Raw genomic sequence first — 20591 nt, 5'->3', positions numbered from 1 at the left:
GCTCCTATGGAGATACGCTATTTCACATAAGTCATCTCCATAGGATGACCCTAACCTTCCGAACTATATAGGTCTCTCTATAGGTCGGAGGATTAGAATTTAGAATCATACGAGCATATGATGCACGGCTGGCATGCACGTGTAGCGCCCACATTGTTTAGGTGGTCCAAACTGTTCATCAGTTGGGCCCTATAATAAATAGGGCATGCCTCGAAAAATCTTCTCCATGGGATGATCCTAACTCTCCCGTCCGGTGAGGTTTCAATACTCTGCCGTCAATTTCAAACCTCCACAAAATCAGAGGGTTAGGATAATCCTATTGAGAAGATTTCCTGGGCACCCCTATCAATATCAGGGCCCAACAAATGAATGGTTTGGATCACCCAGAGCCCCACCGTATTTATGTGCTGCCGTGCATTCACAGTTGTCCACCACGATTTCTCAAGATCATACTATGGAAATGATATTTGTGCTATGGCTTATTTTGGCCCAACAAATGAATGACTTGGATTTTCCTGATTTCTTTCACACGCAAAGCAGCTAGACCCGGGAAAAAGTGAACCGGACCCACGGGTCCACCTGGCCCACTCATAATTTACAGGTCTGGGTCACTAAATTATTGACCTGTAGAAATTTGACCCAGCCGAGCTCAACTTATCAAAACTGGAATGGGTTGGGGGAACCGCGGGTGACCATGGGTGCCCATAAAAACCCAAATGATTGAAACTTTATATGGTGTAAGCCTTTTTAGCCCCGTATTTTTTCAGAAAGTACTGTACGGACCACATCATAAGATGATCTATACCGTCCATGTGATGGAACACAACTTAAGTAGGGCTTTGCCCATTCTATGGAAATGATTTTTGAGGCACAACCTATTTACTTTATGGCCCATCAAATGAACGGTTTGGATCATCCTATAGTGTGCGGGGAAGGAAAAAAAACTGGACCCGTACTGGTCTGGGTGGGGTCTGGGTTCACAAAATATTAACCCGTAAGATTCGTACCACATGGACCCGTACGGGTTGGGTGAAACCCGGCCCGGCACACGCGCTTGCCAGGTCTAAAAGCAGCTCAGGGTTAAAATCGGAGTTCTTTCGAACTACACGGCTTAGACCCGAGGAGCTTGGAAAACCCTAACCCTAACTCTCCTATCGTCTATGCAAACAAAGAAATCTGTTGTGGCCACTTGTATTGGAAGAAAATGGTAGAGGAGAGTGACGAACAAGGATCTTCTTCAGAAGAGGTTTTTCATTAACAACTTGAACCCATACTCTCTTCCATCAGAACCCCATTGTTTTAGCTAACTGGTTATCAATCTTGATAGGAAGAAGATGAACTAGAGCGGGAGCTTGCTGATGTCTCATTTGAAGAGCTTCAGAAAGCACGCTCTAATGGCTTTCATTCCTCATATTCTAAGCCTGATTCGGAGAGGAAGGTCGGTCGGGCAAACAAGAACAGGTATTTTGTAATTTTATATGTTTTTTTTTATTTTTATGTTGTTGGGTTTTAAATCTCATCATGGAATCTATGATGAAGACCAATGGAGATTAGTAGCAAGAAACCCGTGGGGAGGTTCAGGCAAATCATTCAAGTACCCAAAAAGGTAAGCTTAGCGTTTGTGGAATATTTCATTGCTTTTGTGTTGATCTCATGGGCATATACTAGGTTGTTACTTGTTAGGCAAAATGCTGAAATTTGACAACATGTTTTGGGTTCACAACTTATAGGTTTTGTAATGATAAAATTCCATATCATTCAACCATTCACCATACAACCATATGAGATTAAGAATTTTGTAGTAGCAATGGGCATTGAAATTTTAAAATTTTTAGTGCTTGTTATTTCTAGTAATCTTAGGAGGATATGGAGTGATGGTATTCGTAAGTTGAATACCTAGACAAATTACTTATTGAAGTTTAATAGGCAAATCACAAAATAGAATTTTCCCTCTCCGGGTCCCAGTTGGTTGAAGTTAAGCTTTGGTGGTAGCTCGATGGGCAACTTGGTACTGGCCGATATTGGCGGCGTTCTCAGAGACAGCATGGGTGACGTCATTTTCTCCTCTTCAGATCCCATTGGCCTTGCAAACTCTAACGAGGATGAAGTTATGGACTTTTTAGAAGATTGAAAATCTAGAGCTGTTATTGAACTACACGGGATGGCACATTCGGGTTGAAGGCTATTCATCAAATGCAATATCTTGGGCATCGAAGAAAAGTAATGGCACTTGGGGATCCTCGTCACTATACTCATCTAACGAGTGCCAATCCCCAGACCCGACACCATATTTATTGGCAATCACCTCTCGCCATAGGTGAGATCTGTCCAAACCTCCACATCCATTTGCTTAACAAGTCCCTATTCATCACCTTAATATTTCTAATACCCAGACCTCCAACAGATTTAGGCTTAAAGTCATCTTCCCATCTGACCATGTGGAATCTTCTCTTTTCATTGAAATCATCCCATACAATGTCCCTCTGAAGCTGGTCAATATGGCTTATAACCCTAGCCAAACATCTGAAGAGAGATATAAAGTAAAGGGGCAAGTTAAGCAGCACAACTTTGATTACATGGTTTTGCCACCCAAAGATAAAGTCTTATTTTTTCTACAGCGATAGCCTCTTCTTTATTTTTTCAACAATTGAATACCACACAGGCCTTCAAGGCCTTCCATAGCAAATCGGGAGGCTGATAGGTGCTTGGAATGTTCCTTACCTTACACCCCAAAACATTAACAGAGCTTTACTGGCCCCTCTCGCTAATATTGATGCCCATCAACATTGACTTTAGATTTAATTGAAATATTTTTACAAATCTACGAAGCTTTCTTTTGGAGGTTTGCCGAATCTGGCACTCGTACTCATACTGATGCAACATAGCCAACATGGTAAAACTATTACTTGTGCATGAGGAAGCAAATCCAGTGGTTAGATGGCTTTAGATGTGGACTTTTATGCTAGAAGTTCTTTAAGGGGCTGGTGACACGTGTTTGTTCTTTTTCCTTCCAATTAATGAAGCTCTGTAAAATGATTACAAAGTGTATTATTGGGCTTCCAGTCTCTTCTAGATAACACCGCAATTGTTTTTTATTCTCCATCTTTCAAATTTGCTAATTGTTACACTTTTACTGCTTGTGTCTTGTTTTTGCTATTTAATTTGTCATTTTTCAGGTAGTACGAGACCCACGATTTGAATCTTTAAGTGGAACTCTTGATGTTGATGGGTAAGCTTTACTTTCTCTCTCTCTGTCTCTCTGTCTCTCTCTCTCTCTCTCTCTCTCTCTCTCTCTCTCTCTACATACGCGCGCGCACACACACACACACACACTCATGTTGAGATTTTTGCCATGTGCTTCTTTTCTTGTTTTAGAACTAGACACTACTTACTAAGGACAAGGGGGCTTGCTTTCATCGAGTTATTCACGGAAGTAAAAAAAATTCAGTCCCCCCAAAAAGTTCAAGAATCCTTAGACATTCAGACGATTTTTTTAGCCTATATCACACCTAGAGGGATCATAGTAGGCATGAAGGTTCAAATGTTGATGTTTGAATAGATTCTTAAATACAATGAAGATAAAAGGTACTATGTTATTTTTATAGCACTAGGCTTTCTCAAGTTTATCAATATCTGTTGTTGATATTGATCCCTTTTCCTTTTTCCCAAGAATTAACAAACCAGTAGGAGAAGCCCCTATTATACAATTCAAGTCTAGCGATGCAAAAATTTCAAATGCCCTACCCAGAATTTGTTCACGGTGCAATTTCTTTTGCTCTTTGCCACCTTGCTAGAGAAAGGTTTTAGAATCTGGCCAATTAGTTTGCTACCTAATTTCAAAAGAAGGCAATACACTAGCACCATGAAAAAGGCCTATATTCAAGAACAAAGGCCATCTAAGGGTGCAGACTGCAGAGTTTTTTCAGATATAGATTGGGCAGGGCGGACAGACTACTAGTTTTTGTACCTTTGCTCGAGGTAGCCTAGTTACTTGGCACGTCAAGAAGCTAAATGTGGTTGCACGTCAGATATAGATTGTGTCACATAATTATATTGTGATAACTATGGTCCAAATCATAGTTTTAAATTTTCACCAAAACTGCACAAAATGACCAAATATTTTTGTTTTTTTCCCCGCCGAAACACATACCTAAACCGAAATGCATAACAAAAACAAAACCACCAGTATATTAGTGGTAAAAATGAATTATATTTATACGAATTGCATGTGAATTGTGCTGTATGCAATGTGTATAAATATTTTTGTATGAATTGCATGTGAAATATGATATTATCAGGCATGTCACTAGGTGTTCAATGGTGTTAGACCCTTTTGGGTGGGTTTTTTGCCTATGTAATGGTTTTTGAGTTTGTATTTGTGCTTAGTTTAGAACTTCTTGGAGTTTCATCGTAAATTTCTATCATTTGCATATGTTTGCAACTTTGCATGTCTTCATCATTTTACAGGATTTCCATCCGAAACTGATTTTGTTTCCATTTTACAACATGACTGAAACTCATACCAAAACCAAAACATGAAACCTTGGTCCAAATTGCTATATCAGAGGAGTTAATGAATCAATCATCACTGTGCTGATGTTTTTGCCCAATCATAGGTAAGAACTACTATGTAATTGTGTCATGTCTTTTAGGTGAATCAATGGAAGAAGTTTTTCTAAGGTGATTGGTTTCGAGGTTCATAGATGGTGTATGGTTTGTGTGTACACCTTTCATTTTACGTTTTTCACTGTTTTAGTAGAATTACATCTCTATATTGCAGCTTTTGGTAATTTAATTTATAAACTAGGAGGCAAAAATAAGAAGTTTTAGGAAATCTTTACTCTGTAATAAAACCAATCATTGGTTTGATGAAAAGGGCAGGATGTTGTGCGATGTGTTTTCCAATGTTTTGGATAGCTAAGCTGTAAATTATTATTTTTGCTAGTGTACTAACAACTTTCCAGTAAGCTTCATGTCACTGTGAAATTTATTCTGATTTCTGTTTTTATAGGTTCAAGAAGAGATACAGTTTCTTATTTGAGGTTGAACTTCCTAAAGAAAGAGCGGTGATTCTTCTTCAAGTGATACAATGCACTTTTGTTTCGAAATAATTTTTGTTGTTGTTGGTACTGAACTGTTATTACATTTTGGATTCTGCAGAAACTACAGAAGCTGATAAAAAAATCAAATGACCCAAAAGTAATTGAGGAACTAAAGAATCACGTTTCTTGGATTGTAAGTTGTTGCAAACTTGCAACTTTGGAAAGATGCTTTAAATTGTCTTGCCAATCTGTTTGATGTTAAATTTGTATGTGGCCTATTCTATTTGTCCTCTTTCAAGAAACTTTTGATGGACTTTTTTTTTTGTGCCTGCATTCATTATGAATTACTATTTTAAACTATTGCTGTGTGCCTGGTCTTGTAGTAGCTTTGATCTCTATTGCGAGGTTATGATGTAGGACAGATAAGAGATCACTGGATATGTAGTTCTGAGTCTAATTGACATAGGACAGGTTGATCAATGGTAAATGTCCTTGAAAGGTTCAAGAAAGTTAAAGATTTAATAAAGAATGAGTATAGAATGTAAAGAAAGGGTAAAGATCAATAAAGGTTGATTATAGGGAGGGGGGTTTGATAAATGTTGGTTCTTGAGGAGTAGGGGAAGGTTTTAAATTTCGGTTTCGGTGGGGACTGATACAGAAACATTTCGGTTTCAATGGAGATCTTGTAAAAGCACAAAAACGTGTGGAAACATATTCAAATGATGGAATTTTAAGATGGAACTTTGGGAAATGTTAGAAGAGTTTGTATATGGTGCCCAAGACAATGGAGATCTTGCAAGATTTGAATAAGGTAGTGGTAGGAAACTCGCGCATTGTGATGAAGTGGCTAAGTGGCTCTCATTCCTACCCTTGGAGATTTGCCTCTTTCTTCGATGAGATCCAAGACAAGGTGGGGGATGTATCGATTTCTTTCCATCATGTTAGGCGATTAGCTAATGGTGTGGCGGATACTTTAGCTAGAGATGGTGTCTCTGGGGAGAGAGTTGAACTATTTGACTTCCTCCTTGACCCTTGCAATGGGGCTTATTATTGTCTTCCTTTTTTTGATGTCTATTTGTATAGACCTCCTCAGTCTTTTTTTCGCATTTAATGCAATTGCCTACTGTTAACTTACCAACTTCTCCAAAAGCTTAAGCTGTTAGAGAAAGGCATTATTTATCTTTTATACTTTAAGTCTTTAACACTCTCCCGCACATGTGGCCCACTTGGCAAACATGTGGCACATGTGGTCCCACTTTAGGCCGACCATCGCATGTGGATCTTTGCTATCCAGGAGGTTTGAGCTCGAGACCTTTGGCTCTTATACCATGTTAACTTACTAACTTCTCCAAAAGCTTAAGCTGTTAGAGAAAGGCATTATTTATCTTTTATACTTTAACACCTACCATTCCAAAAATAAATAAATAAATTAAATTCTAAGTTCCAACTTCCAAGTTTTCAAGCATCATAACAAGAAAGCCCAGGCCTAGGGTCTCGACTTGACTCGTAAGAGTCTTCTTTTTTCAAGTCGACTTGTAAGACTCTTCTACGGCGGTGACTCGCCTCGAAAGCCCAGTGACTCAGACTCCGCTCAAGAGTTGACTCTTACGACTTGTAAGAGTTTGACAACTATGCCTATACAAACTGTCGCACTCCTGCTCGTGTTTTTAGGACCACATCATGCTTGCTAATGAACCGACATGCTTGAATGAAGCTGTGACCAGATTATGTTCATTAGTTTTTTACTGCATTTCTCTTACAGCATTTCTGACTGGGAGTGGCACAAATACAATATCTTTTAGATTCTAATGTTACTTGGATAGTGAACTTTATTTGATATATTCTGCTTCCTGGTATGTTCCTTCATAGTTGACCTCTTTATGTACACAATTTTTTTTTCTTTCCAGGACAACCAACTGAACTCAGGGTCAGCAAAGGGTGTCAATGCCAAGATTCTTTCAGAACATAAGAAGAAGGAAAGAGAAGCATTGAAGCGAGGGAAACAACCTTTTTATCTCAAGAAATGTTTGTCTCCTCTCTCTCTCTCTCTCACACACACACACACACACACACACGGCCGCCCCTCCTGCACGCTCAAAATGTACTTACACCACCTCCTGAGCCTAAACGATTTCTGGTTGTGCAGCTGAAATACGGGAACGGGAGCTAGCTGAGAAATATAACAATCTTAAGGTATGTATGAACAGCAGATAAACGGGATTGTCTTTGAACTGTACATGGGAGTGATAGGCTGTGATGAGATTTTTTTTTGGACCATACCATGCAATAGTATTTTATTGTTCTTCACTCTATTTTGTTTTTCTTATGATTCTGCAGGCAGCTGGAAAGCTTGAATCTTTCCTTAAGAAGAAGAGGAGGAGAAATGCTTCGAAAGACCACCGCTACATTCCATATCGGCGGACTGGTAATAGTGAACAACAATAAGAGCTTTGAGTTCCTCTTGTTCTAGTGTGCGCCTTTTTCTCATCTTATTAAAAAGATTAAAAAATATATAGAATTATGATCTTTTATCATATAAATATATTAATTATGAGGGCGTGCCGCTGTCATTATTGATTTTTGTCTTTTAATACATCTAGTTTACTTAAAAAAAGGACAGCGAAAAAGGAAAATGCAGCAATCGTCAAGGAGAATGTGTTGTTATTTGGGATGTGCTGCATAGAAACATTGGTACATAAAAGCAGGAAAATTACCAAAGATATATCTTTTAAAGATTGCCTGAAGAAGATTTGGGTCTGAACAGGAACAAGAAAATCTCTGTTTTCGTGTAAATGGAATAGAACTACTGCCAGCGGCCACTGGTTTTGGTACGTTTGAAAGGGGCTGTGCTGTTCTCTTTTTTCTTTGTTTTCTTTTGAACATCTTGTTCTTGTGTTCTTTTTTACTCTATGGGCTGTTTGGATACCTGGATTTTAGAATCCAGTTTTTAGTTTGAAGGCGTTGTAAAATTCTGATTTTACAATCCATTGTCCTGGTTTAAGAAATCCAGGTTTTAGAAATCTCTCCCCCTTCCCGAGATTTTTAAAGTCGGGAAAATCAAGATGATCTCCTACTTACGCTCGACGAAAAGAGGGGCGAGAAATCAGAAAACAACGGTCTTCTCTTGTTTACCATTTAGGATTGAGGAAATCCAGGATTTTAAAATATTGATATCCAAACTGCCCTTGGGATCTATTTTTATCCACTTAAAATGGTCTTAATTCAAATTTTACACTCATTTTTCCAATTAAAAATGGGAGTAAAATTAATTTTATGCCTTCACTTTGTTAAAGTATAAATAATTGAATAACACCGACTCTACCAGCTTAAGCTTTCGGAGTATTTGGTTGTTTCACATGGTCTCAGAACAAAGATACTGGGTTAAAAAATCCTTGGTATTAAAAGTCCACATCTAATGGCCAACCCACAAGAGTTGCCACATGGGCCACGTGTAGGGTAGCCCTAAAAGGAGGGGTCACACGTGAGGGGGAGTGTTGAAGTATAAGAGATTAGTAACGTCTTCAACAACGGCTTAAGCTTTTTGACTAATTGGTTGTTTTCACATGGTATCAGAGCAAAGGTCTTCTTGTGTTTAAAATTCCTTAATATTAAAATTCCAAGTGTAATGGTTAACCCAAAAGAGGGAACGTGTAGGCTAACCCTAAAAGAAAGATAGGGGCCATACATGAGGGGAACTGTTGACTAAGTATAGGTGATTAATCAACACCAACAGCTTAAGCTTTCGGCGTAATTGGTCGTTTGAAATGGTATCAGAGCAAAGGTCATGGTTTCAAAAAAACCTCCTTGATGATAAAATTGCACATGTAATGGCCAACCCGAAAAGAGGGGTTACATGTAGACCAGTCGTAAAAAGAGGGGCCCTAAGAAGGACACACGTGAGTGGGTGTGTTATAGTATAAAAGATTAAATGACACCATCTCTAACAGCTTAAGCTTTTGGAGTAATTGGTTGTTTCATTTGGTATTAAAAATCCACATCTAATGGCCAACCCACAAGAGAGGCCACATGTGCCACTAGGCCAACCCTAAAAAGAGGAGCCGCACGTGAGGGGGAGTGTTAAAGTATAAATGACTAAATAAAGCCTTCTCAACATCTTAAGCTTTTTAAAAATTCATTGATATTAAAAAATCACATGTAAGGCCAAGGCCAACCCCAAAGAGGGGCCGCATGCAATGGTCGAGTGAGATATAGAAGGTTGAGGGTAATTTTGTCTTTAAAAACTTTAATGGAAGAAAGTAACTGCATTGAGTGTTTTGAATGGTTAGCCCAACCCAATATTTAATGAACATGCCTAGCATGGGGCCCACCGTCTCTACAAAAACCTAACCTAATGCATAAGGTGAGGCGCATCATTTTACCACTAATGTTATTGATGAGGTGGGGTCCAATGTTTCTATCCAAACCTATGCATTTAACTGAGCCCACCATTTTACACCCATTCATAGCATGGGATTGGATACTAGTAGTATGCCTATAAAAGTAAGGTTGGAGTCGGGTTTTGGGTTATTTTATCTTTAAGCCCGACCCGACCCGACCCGACCTCGCTCCACCGGCGATTGGGTTGGGCTTTTCAACCCAAAACCCGACCCGACCCGACCCAACCCAAGACCCATGATTTCTAAACCCAACCGAATTAGGGTTTTGAGATTGCTATAAAATGGGGTTCTAGGGTTGTTCGTCATCTCTACTCTGCTAAGCTCGAACGAAGACTCTTCCTCTCCATGGAGAAACTCCTCCCTTCATTTCTATGTTTTCCTTTACATTAATCTCACTTATCACGTGAGTTTTTATGGGCTTTTCTCTCTATTTGCTCCATTAATGAGCTCTAACAAGAGCTTTTCCTACCTATTATCTTCCTTTTAGACAATTTTTCTATGAATCTGTTGTAGTTTCTCTCTCTTTTTTGGACTTCACTTTGTTTTTTTTTTTCTCTCTCTGAATTTTAGTTTTTTTCCATGAATGTATACCGACGAGTGCTTTTGAATCTACGTTTTGGTTTTTCCTTATTGCTCTGTTTTTTTCTCTCAGAATTTGTGGTAATTTTGATTTTCTTATTTTTTCTGAATTTTTTCATATAAACCTTGTAGGTAAAATGGCTTCTGTTCCCGGGAATCCGATCTGGTAGATTGTGAAGAAAAACAACTCCACAATGTCAACTCCTTCAAGCATTCAGGTATCTCATGGAGAGCTTTTATTTTGTTTATTTTTCAAGTTATTGTAGAATCACCAAAGTTTCATATTTGTGTTTTCCTTATTTGCTGTGAAACAACTAATTACTCCAAAATCTGAAGTGGGCTCTCTCTTTTGGTTTGGCCTTGCACACAGATTATTAATATCAATGAGTTGTTGGGTTTTGAACCCAGGACCTGCCGTGAGGCAATTGCTCTGCTACCATGTCAAACAACCAATTACTCCAAAAGCTTAAACTGTTAAGAGTTATTATTATTTATCATTTATAATTCAACATTTGTTTCTTGAATAGTCTAGGACTCTAGGGTTAGTAAACAAGAAGACAGTCTCGATCCAGCTGGGAGGGAATGACTTTTCTGTCGTTCTTTTGACGATAAAGAACATGAAGCAAAACCAGCCTGCAAATCTGCTCCATAAGTCAGTTATGAAAGAAGAGGAATGGTCATGATTTTTTCTAGATTTCTTCTGAAAACTTCATTTGTTTTTTGTGAGTAATGCACAGACAAACTTTCTTTTCCCAAAAAATCTTGGTTTTATAATTGTTTAAAAGATTTTTTTAACATAAGTTTGGTGTAGTGTTTAGGGACCTTATGGTTGTTCTCTAAAAAGTTATTTTTTCCACATTTCATAATTTGAAGGGATTGGATTGAAAATACTTCGCAAATTAGGGATCTATAAGCGAGAAACACTTTTTAACATTTATGTACTTAACTACTTTTTTGTTCATTGGCGGTGATGAGAAGCTAACATGTAAGAAGAACCATTTTAAAATGGTCTTCAATGAAATATACCTGTTACGCTTGGCTTCTGAGCTTTTCCTTATCAGCTTCTGTTATCTGCTCTTTCTTTTTTTTCAATGGCTAGCTTCTGTAATCTGTCGTGCTCTGATTAACTCTCACAAATAATATGATTTGAGTTTATTGAAGGGAATTTTTGCCAACGTAAATTTTGTGTAGTATTTTGGGACCTTTTTGAAATATCTCTTAAAAAAGTTAGCATTTTGGCTATTTCAGCATTTGAAATGACTTGTCGGAAAATATTTTACAATTGAGGGGTTTAGAGGAAAGAATTACTTTATTATATATTTATTTAACTACTTTTTGTTGGCGGTGATGAGAAGCTAACATGTAAGAAGAACCATTTGAAAATGGTCTTCTATGAAATATACCTGTTACGCTTGGCTTCTGAGCTTTCTTACTCGAATTATTAGCTTCTTTTATCTGATGTGCTCCGATTGTATCTAAAGTTAGTCATTATGCATTCTGGTTTCACATGGTATGTTTGGGTGAGATATGGTGGACCTTGCTATATGGGAGCATCTTACTTCTTTAAGTTGTTTTATCCGTCATATTGTTTTACGTCCTTGTTGTATGTCCCTTTGTTTTTGTTTTCTTCGAAAGCTAAAACTTATATTGTTGGAGAACAAAAAGCTTATGAATTGCTCCAAGATTTCTACCTAATTGAATCCTTCTATTGTAAGCTTTCTATTTGATTTTTTTTTATTTCAATGATACCTTCTATTTGACATTTATATGGAATGTTCTATAAACTCATGGTCAATCAAGCGAGCTTATGAATTGCTCCAAGATTTCTACTTGATTCAATCTTTTTATTGTAAACCTTCTATGTGTCTTTCTTTGCAGTGCTTTAAAAATTCATAGCTAGACTATACTTCCCCAGGGCAAAGGTGGGTTGAACTCTGTCGAGTCTTTGATTGATTGAATTAATTTTTATTGTCAATAGAGAGAGAGAAAAATCAGAATGATTGTTGATTGATTTGGGTGGTTTGACATGTTTTTGATTCACTTGTGGTGAACAAAACCTGGTCTACCCAGGCAAGTTAATGATTCGATTGATGAGTTTTAACCAAGGTTGCCAGTATAGGAAGCGGAAGTGGGAAATGAAGGGAGAATGAAGGCTCTCCCGGTGAAGGTGGGAAGCATGAAGTGTGAAGGGTTGGGGAAGCGCGAAGGAAAGTGACGGAGTAGTGCGTAAGGAAGCGACGGGGAAGTATGAAAGGAAGCGTCGGGGAAGCATGAAAGGAAGCGTTAGGGAAGCGTTAAATAATTAAAAAATGAAAAAAATAAATAAAAAACAATACATTCAAATCTAAGCATTTAGCTCTCAACCATTATTAAAAAATTTAAAATTCAAATATCAATTACATAATTTCTCAAGTCTTATCAAATATAAAGATATTAAGTTTTCTTCCTCTTTCCCTCGGGCTCAGAAGTATGATCACTTCATCCCCGTCCTTCCCTTCGCCCTTGCCCTCTTCCTTCTATATTTATTGCAATTCAAATATTTAATTAGGGAAATGATATCAACGCTCCAATGTTTTGATATTTCCGCTCAGGTTTCTTGTCTTTTAGTATTTGAACAGTAAGTGTAATTTTTTACCTGAGGTAACTCGGTGCTAGAATTTTGAGGTATTTAGGCTCATGCTATTTAAAGTATATGAGCCAAGGTATGATGGGGAACATTCATCTTGGACCAACTGCTCTCTACAATCTCACAACTAAATTATATATGTTAGGCATATTTTTCAAGTTATCTTTTATTTTCCCAAACATATTGTTCATGCCTTGGTATACTTCTGAAATATAGGCTATATTAGTCAGTAAACTTAATCATTTTATAGATTAGTTTTGTAATGGATAATTCCAAATTGTAGATTACGTTACACTATCACATGTTTACTCTGTCCTTACCCGAGTTTTAAGTTTTTTAGGTGGTGGTGTTTTTCCTATTTTGTTTTAAGATGTTTTAGAAGGTGGTATTTTTCCTGTTATTGCCTGATTCTACCTTTACCCTAGTTTTAAGATTGTTTAGGTGGTGGTGTTTTCTCTGTTTTGTGTGCATCTTCTTTTCATTTTACTGGCTCATTAATTCCTGTTTTAAAGTAGTCGGGGCTTTACTTAACAGATTACACTGTTCCTGTATTTTGTCACTTTTGTGCATTTTCATGCTTGTTTACGAGATACTGACAATAAGCATGCACATGATAACTTTTTATTCGGCACGGTCATCATGGGAAAAACATTACAGTCGAGAGTCTTCGTGTAATGAGGCTCTCCATTCCCCTCGATTATGCTTGGCATTATATACTTAACAGTTAGGAAGAAGAAACCACAAGAATTTACATGTCCTGTATCTGGCCAAAAGATTTTTATGTTAAGAACCTTGAACCAAAAAACCTATCTACTCTGTGTTACAAGCCCAGAAAGTTAATGTAATCTTTATCTGAGAATATTAGGGCATAGTTGTGCCATGTAATCCTTTTTAAGTGTTCTTCTGAGTGAATTAATTTAGGTTTATGGTTCTTTTCCTTTGCATCAAAGTTAATGTAATAAAAATCTATAATCAAACAGCATCTCATTCAGGGCTCTGTGAATGGGAGAAAATTCTGCTCAAACCTCTTGGATGTAACTACTTCAGTGAAATTTCTCTACAGCTCATACAGTCTAGGCAAATCTCTTATGATACGCCAGATCCAGCTCGGATATTGAATTGATAGAGTGAATAGATCTGCCAATTTTTTTAAAGGGCAGTGATGAAGTCATCCCCTTCTATGATGAATTCACCAAATGGACTGTACAGCCGACACCGCAAACCGCCAATTTGATGGGCCATAATGTAAATAGATTTGCCCTCAAAACTCATTTCCATAGGATGATCCTAGCCGTCCGGGCTATAGAGAGAAACTCCATAATCAAACCAGATCGGACGGTTGTGATCATCATGTTTAAAGCAGAGGTTCACAATGCAGATGTTAGCCAAAACGCAGACAAAGCAAATCCTAGACAACTCGGAAGGTGCAGCCGAGGTCATAATAACTAGGAGAGTCGAAAGGAGTTTTGATTGACTTTATAAGAAAAAAATGTAGACTTGAACAGAAACATGGGACGTTTTGAAACCATGGTTTAAAGACAAACTAGAAAAACCTGAAATCATTTATGGAGGAAACAATACCCTCTCTCTCTCTCTCTCACACACACACACACCAAGTAAAGTTTTCGGATAAGAGAGCAGTCATGTTAGTTGAAGCGGAACACCTACAGCAAAAGATTGTGGGACATTCTTAAGAGGTTATGATTTCTCTACTTGAATATAGCATGGCAAAAATCTAGGGATTTGGGTTTGATACTAGAGGGCTACTAGAGGGCGTGGAATGTCCAGTGAACCTCAACCTTTTTAACTTCAAATTGAATTTACTCAACTGAAATTGTGCAAAATAAAGATATAATTGCATTCAGATGTTAGGGTAATGTGGAAACAAAATATGACTCAATGAGACATATAAGATTTCGAAAACAAATAGACATCAATTACTAACATTTTGAATCCAATTTAGAGGTGTGCTTGTAGTCACTCTCACATACCTTTTTTTTATGGGTAAGCTGGGGTTAGGCAGGACCCTGACCAGATATATTAATAGAAAACGAAAGATATACAAGGAGCAAGAGAGCAACCCCCTAACATAAAGGAGGAAACAAAGAAGCAACATGCCAAAACAAAAGCAACAAAACAGGGCGAAACCTCAAGATATTGCAAAAAAACAGAAGACAAGCCCGAATAAGGACAAAGCTCCAACACTGCAGGGGGGGACTATAGCAACCCACCAAGCAAGGACCGGAGAAAATCAGCTACAGCCCTCTGAGGATCAGAACCTTCCAGGGATAAGGCCTTTGAAAGCTGGTGGAGTTCGAAACCCAGGTAGGAGGGGAACAAAAGGCAAAACCTTCCCTTTCTTTTTTGAGACTAAATTCCAGGGTTCTCCAGTGGAAGAAGAGGGAATAGAAGCTGAATTAGATAATGGACTATCTAATGGGGGCTTACTACTATCAATCACATTTGTTATCCCAGTTGCGTTGCCTTTGTCAATTGCATCTGGGGGAATCGGGGTGATGGTTGCTCCCTTGGATACCATATTTCCTTGATCACAGAGGGCATCAAATCTGTTATAGAGAAGATTCTGATTAGGAGGTAGGCTCCTACAGGTAGGATGATGATTTTCGGGAGAAGACTTAGCTTGCTCAGGGACTACACTCTTTTGGACAGGTTTCCAAACCTTTTTGGGGACCAAATGAGAAGAAATTAAGGTACAATTCTCCAAAGAGTGGCTGAAATCTTTGCACCTAGAACATGCCTTGGGCTTCCAATCATAAACAATTTCTTGAATGATCTCCCTGAGGAAGTTTTAAGCTTTATAGAATCAGGGAGGGCTTGCTCTGCTGAAATTTGGATGCAAATTCTTGCAAAGTGGAGTCTTGAAGTTTCAGCTGTGTGGGTATCCATGTAAAGTGGCTTTCCGATCATGCTTCCAATTCTACACTCACATACCTTGCACCACATGTACCTCGTTTCCTTCTATACACATAAAGGTTGCTACTAAGGTGGACTGCAGCCCCCGCCCCCGTTGTGCTGGTCACCACGGCTTGCAACTTCAAAACATATCTCAACTGGAAGCAGGTCCCCAAATATGTGACCGAGGAAAAGGGTTGAATCAAGTGGAACAACAGGTGGCCTTCTGAACAACCGGTTGCCCCCGCATTTGCTGGTCTGCTCGCATTCATGGCTGGCTGACTCGCCATCCTACAACAACAGGAGACAATTCACAAGGTGATCCAGTCATTGTTTTTTTCTAGTTTGATATGGGCATGCCATTCCACGCCCCCCTAGAGTCTAATACCATATATAATATGATCATTCCCATTTATCAAGTTTATTTTGATTTTTATAACCTTGATTTTCCTTTTAAAGATTAAAACACTACCACTCAATTCAATCCCATTGCAGACCACATATATATGCAGTCTCATGCATGCCAAAGAGGTGATTCTGATAATAGGCTGCCTACTGTAGGGCAAATCCTACAGTATAAGTATATATTGCATTGGGGACCAGCAACTCTCTACTGAAAGAAGGCAGCCTAAAACAGAGAAGGATGACCATCGAAGAAATAAATTTCATTAATTTTTTCATTTTTATTCTATTTATGCTGTGCCATAATTGGAATTGCAGTAAGTTCGATCTAGGATTGGTATTTGGTAACATGGCTGCAAGAAATCGTAGTCATAGAAATTTTGGTGGAGGCAGATAGAAAATATCAATCGATGTTTTGAAACTGTTAATGTCTTGATAAGACAAGTATATATTTTAATGAAACAGATGGATCGAGTTATTCATGAGACTCAACTGTTGCGATAAGGATTCGCAAAGGCCACACTGACGAAGACCGATAATCTTTTAAAGAATTCCACTAATCATCATAAAGGTGTCCAAGGTGAAACTTAAGCACTAACCCCTGATTTGCAACAAGTTTTAATTTAATGGATCAACATTGAGTAGTTTTGGAGAACCAAACTCAAACTGTTGAAATGACGTATGAAGGCTGTAAAAAGAGTTCAATTTCATCAAACACGCCATCGAAAATGAAGAAGGATATGAAGAATTTCCAAAAGGAATTTACAGAGAAGGCGATTTTACGAAGAGTCAGGTTCCGATGAATATTATGATAAATAAGAGGATTTTTTTTTTTTTTTTGAAATGTATGATAAATAGGAGGATTTTTTTTTTTTTTTGAAATGTATGATAAATAAGAGGATCTCACAAAAAACAATCAATGAACAAATGTATGATGAAGAAATTGATGAATCCAAGAACCATAAAAACTATAATGATGATGGAGTCTCATTATTGATTTGTGATTTACATTCAATTTCAATAATTTAGTATTGCAAGAATTAAAGCTTTCAAACATATTTCTAAAAGATGGAAGTATGTGAACAAGAATTTCTAAACTATATGTATGCAGGATTCTGAAAAGGGCCGTGACCGAAGGACCAGTCTTGCGACTTCCCGACCTCACCAAGCCATTCGAGGTACACACTGATGCGTCGGACTTCGCCATAGGTGGCGTGTTGATGCAAGAAGAGCAACCTGTAGCATTCGAGAGCCGTAAGCTAAATGATGCGGAAAGGCGCTATACTGATTCTAAGTACCTCATTCGATGGAAGGGATCACCCCAGTATCTTCGTTAAAAACTTGAAGACAATAGGAGGGAATTGATGCAACACAAATTCTAAGATCCTTTAAACTAGAAATTGGAGAATGATGGCCAAAGACTGAAAGCTTAAACTTCCAATACAGTTTAGAAAGCTTGCAGCATGCCTCAAACCCTCTTCAAAGCAAGTTTCCACCACAATATTATCGAGAGTCCTCAATACATTTATGAAGAATGGTGTAAAAGAATAATCAATTTGATGTAATCGTACAAAAGCATAAACACATTAGCCTTGTAGAAAAAAACGTAAAAGTGTACGATTCTCACTCATAACTTCTCAAACCCACTTCTAGCTTGTAGAAAAAAACGTAAAAGTGTACGATTCTCACTCATAACTTCTCAAACCCACTTCTAGCCTCTCACTTATAGGTTTGAATTGAATATGTATGAATTATTCCGGCATGTTATAAACTTATAAGGAATGCATGTCCCTTTTTCATGTAGCTTGCTTCAACAATTAGTGAAGTAGTAGCATTAGATGTCAAATTTCAACACAAACACACCTCACCTCCAAAACTCACGCAGATTCTATCACCACTCGAGATGTCTACGTCTCAACTTCGAGTAGGTAACGATCACAAATGAACCAATTAAGATTCAAATGCAGCTACTCCCTTAAATATTCCCATACAGTGACTGCTTTACAAAACTAAGGGGCAAATAAATTTAGCAATCAATTTTGCACTAATTGTATTTTTTTAATGAGGTAAGTGAATATCATGATCTGAAACACAGCTTCATCATATTAGTGTTAGTTTGAAAGAGCTGTTGACAGCCTACATGAACAAAGAGAGTGCGGAAAAGACATTGACCGGAACAAAATTCAAATTCAAGCTCTTTATGGAGGCAAAAACAAAAGTTAAAGCCAAGCATTTCATAGATGCATATTGAAATAGCTCTTTCAATGAATTGTCGTTCTGAGGAATCAGAGCTCTCTCTATAAGCAATGGCCTTAAATTCCCAATTTTTCCATAAATAAACCCCCCCAAAAAAAAAAAAATTCCCAAGATACACTTTTCTCTGGAAAGTCTCAACACAAATATTTGTGACTATGTTGATTTCTAAAGCTCAGCATAAATATTTGAGACTAGGTTGAATTCCAGTACAGCATGTAGAGAAGCCATTTGCAAACCTTCTTTAGCTTAAGGGCAGGCAAACCTTTTGGCACTTTCATTCTGTGCAAAGACTCGGAGATGAATTCAAATAACTGTAACTTGAGACTCACAACACGAGCCAGATTCATCAGTAGCTCAACAAGCATGTTGGCATCATTGTCATCAGAAAAGTAACATTGTGTATAGAAAACATTCTCCGAGCATGGAGCAACCTTCAAAGAAATGAGAATGTCATCTGAAAGATAACTGATTTGATCGTCACAAATTTGTTGCTTCTCTTCTCTTTTCCCCTCTCTTGGTTGCATCTTTCTACTAATTTTACTTGTAGCCCTCAATCCTCTGTTCCCCCTCTCACTAATTTCTATTTTCAATGCAGAAAAATTCTGGATTTACCGACAATAAACTCAACGAAAAAATTAAACCAAACCGTTCAGAAGAAAATGATAAGACAAGTTGAGTTTGTGCAATTATTAAAAATGATAGTGGCAGCTAAGGATTTTTTTGATAATAACCAGTTGGTGGGGAATGTGAAATTCCATGGTCAAGATAATCAGTTATAATTTTGATTCCAGTGTTTGGTACTACCATCCATCTCAACCCTCTGAATGGAATCAAATTTTTAGTTAATTTTCTATACTCTCCTCCATCAATATGATAAGTAATGACTGCGAAATTGATACAACCATGGAAACGGGTACGACCTATTTAATTTGTGGCTGAACAAATGAAGGGTTGGGATTATCCTTTGAAGTGGGCCCCACTGTATTTTTTTTTTGAAAAATACTTCGGAGGGTTAGGATCATCCTATAAAGATTATCTACAAACTACAACCTATTTATGTTGTTGTGGCCAAACAAATGAACAGCTTGGATTATCTTTTTGAAGAGCAAAACTTGAAAATATGGAATGGGGGCTGATTTTAAAGTTAGAAAACCTCCTAAAAGGCTAGGACCCACCACCAGATCAACGGCCCCGATCATGACCGCATGTATGGCTGAGATGGTTGGGGCCAACAATTCATGAAACACAGACAATACCATATATGAGATCACATGGTGGGACTTGCAAAACCTTAAAAGGATGGCCATGAATCGAAGGGTCACGATCGTTCGATCATGGTGGGACTTGCAACAATAAACTCCGATTCGTGGACCCGTCCAGATTGACGGACTCGATCACCTCCCACATTTGTACATGCGGATGTTGGCCGTGCCTGGACTCAATCAAATTGCTAATTCCTTGGCAGACAAGTAAACTTGAATGAAAGATTTTCCAAGAAACCTCTCTAACCCAAGCGTGTGGAGAACTAGTAAAAAGCACACAGTTTATACAAATTTCAAAAGTCAATTCAATGATACAACCATGAAAACAATACCAAATTTCAGACCTTATAAATTCTCCAAATACAATCAAAACCCAATTGAATTAATACACCATATATTTGCACCATAGCCATGTCTGTGGGAGAAGAACTTGTGGAGGCTGGTGAAGGAATGAAGGTTGAAAATCCCAGTAAGTCCGCGCGTTTTGATCGGTGTTTTTCCGGTCTACAAGTCTCGATTCCCATCGGAGCGGGCGGATTGAAGGAATTGGATTCCGAGAAGTTGAAGAATGAGATCAAGAGATGGGCAAAAGCTGTAGTTACTTACGCCCGCCAGGTGAGTGGGTACTTTGGCACACGAGAGGGATCGAATTCTAGAAAGAAAAATGATTCCGAGACGTAAAATTTTTCCGTTGGATGGACCGCGATGATCACCGATAATTCGATATGGATCAGTTTGGCCTAGGGGCTTGAGATGAATGGCATTTGAGGACGGAAAAGATTACAACTTGGGCATTTCATGTGACACAAGCTGAATATTCATTGCCGAAATGTTTCGGCGACACAAAAGGAAAACTATTGTATTATTGTTATTTCGGCGGGTATGCTATGATCGAAGCCGTTCATTTGGTTGGCCCTCGTCTCATATATGGGCGAGAATTGAAAATTAATTTGTGTATATATTGTACCCTTCAGTTTAATTTAACTTTTGCAAATTGAACATGGATCATTGATTATTTGATTTCTTTAATCCTTTGTTAACAGCAAATGATCAGATTCTCCCATAACTCACTGTATATATATGGTCAGATTCACCTGATCTCTAGTAAAAATAC

General features: G+C 38.0%; 1 protein-coding gene, 1 long non-coding RNA gene and 2 other non-coding genes across 4 annotated transcripts; all 4 read left to right on the top strand.

The window, feature by feature from the left end:
• The first annotated feature begins 152 nt into the window (after positions 1 to 152).
• Positions 153 to 7612, top strand: LOC143846134 (rRNA biogenesis RRP36-like protein). Its single transcript, XM_077354555.1, has 9 exons — positions 153 to 1246; positions 1328 to 1461; positions 1540 to 1606; positions 3177 to 3229; positions 5012 to 5066; positions 5161 to 5235; positions 6950 to 7067; positions 7189 to 7235; positions 7380 to 7612. Exons 1-9 carry the CDS (start codon positions 1205 to 1207, stop codon positions 7485 to 7487), a joined length of 699 nt encoding a protein of 232 aa, XP_077210670.1. The 5' UTR covers positions 153 to 1204; the 3' UTR covers positions 7488 to 7612.
• A 1974-nt stretch (positions 7613 to 9586) lies between these two features.
• On the top strand, positions 9587 to 17571 carry LOC143846130 (uncharacterized). The gene is made up of 3 exons (XR_013234660.1): positions 9587 to 9842; positions 10151 to 10236; positions 17071 to 17571. It is a non-coding gene; the product is annotated as an uncharacterized LOC143846130 (long non-coding RNA).
• On the top strand, positions 10980 to 11069 carry LOC143847603 (small nucleolar RNA R24). Its single transcript, XR_013235132.1, has one exon. It is a non-coding gene; the product is annotated as a small nucleolar RNA R24 (small nucleolar RNA).
• Positions 11357 to 11446, top strand: LOC143847604 (small nucleolar RNA R24). Its single transcript, XR_013235133.1, has one exon. It is a non-coding gene; the product is annotated as a small nucleolar RNA R24 (small nucleolar RNA).
• Positions 17572 to 20591: the final 3020 nt, after the last annotated feature.

The sequence above is a fragment of the Tasmannia lanceolata genome, unplaced genomic scaffold (assembly GCF_043159265.1).
Source record: "Tasmannia lanceolata isolate RefF3 unplaced genomic scaffold, GAP_Taslan_0.1 ptg000015l, whole genome shotgun sequence".
Classification (NCBI taxonomy): domain Eukaryota; kingdom Viridiplantae; phylum Streptophyta; class Magnoliopsida; order Canellales; family Winteraceae; genus Tasmannia; species Tasmannia lanceolata.
The sequence above is the reverse complement of the archived record's forward strand: the minus strand, read 5'-3'. Positions and strand labels throughout refer to the sequence as shown.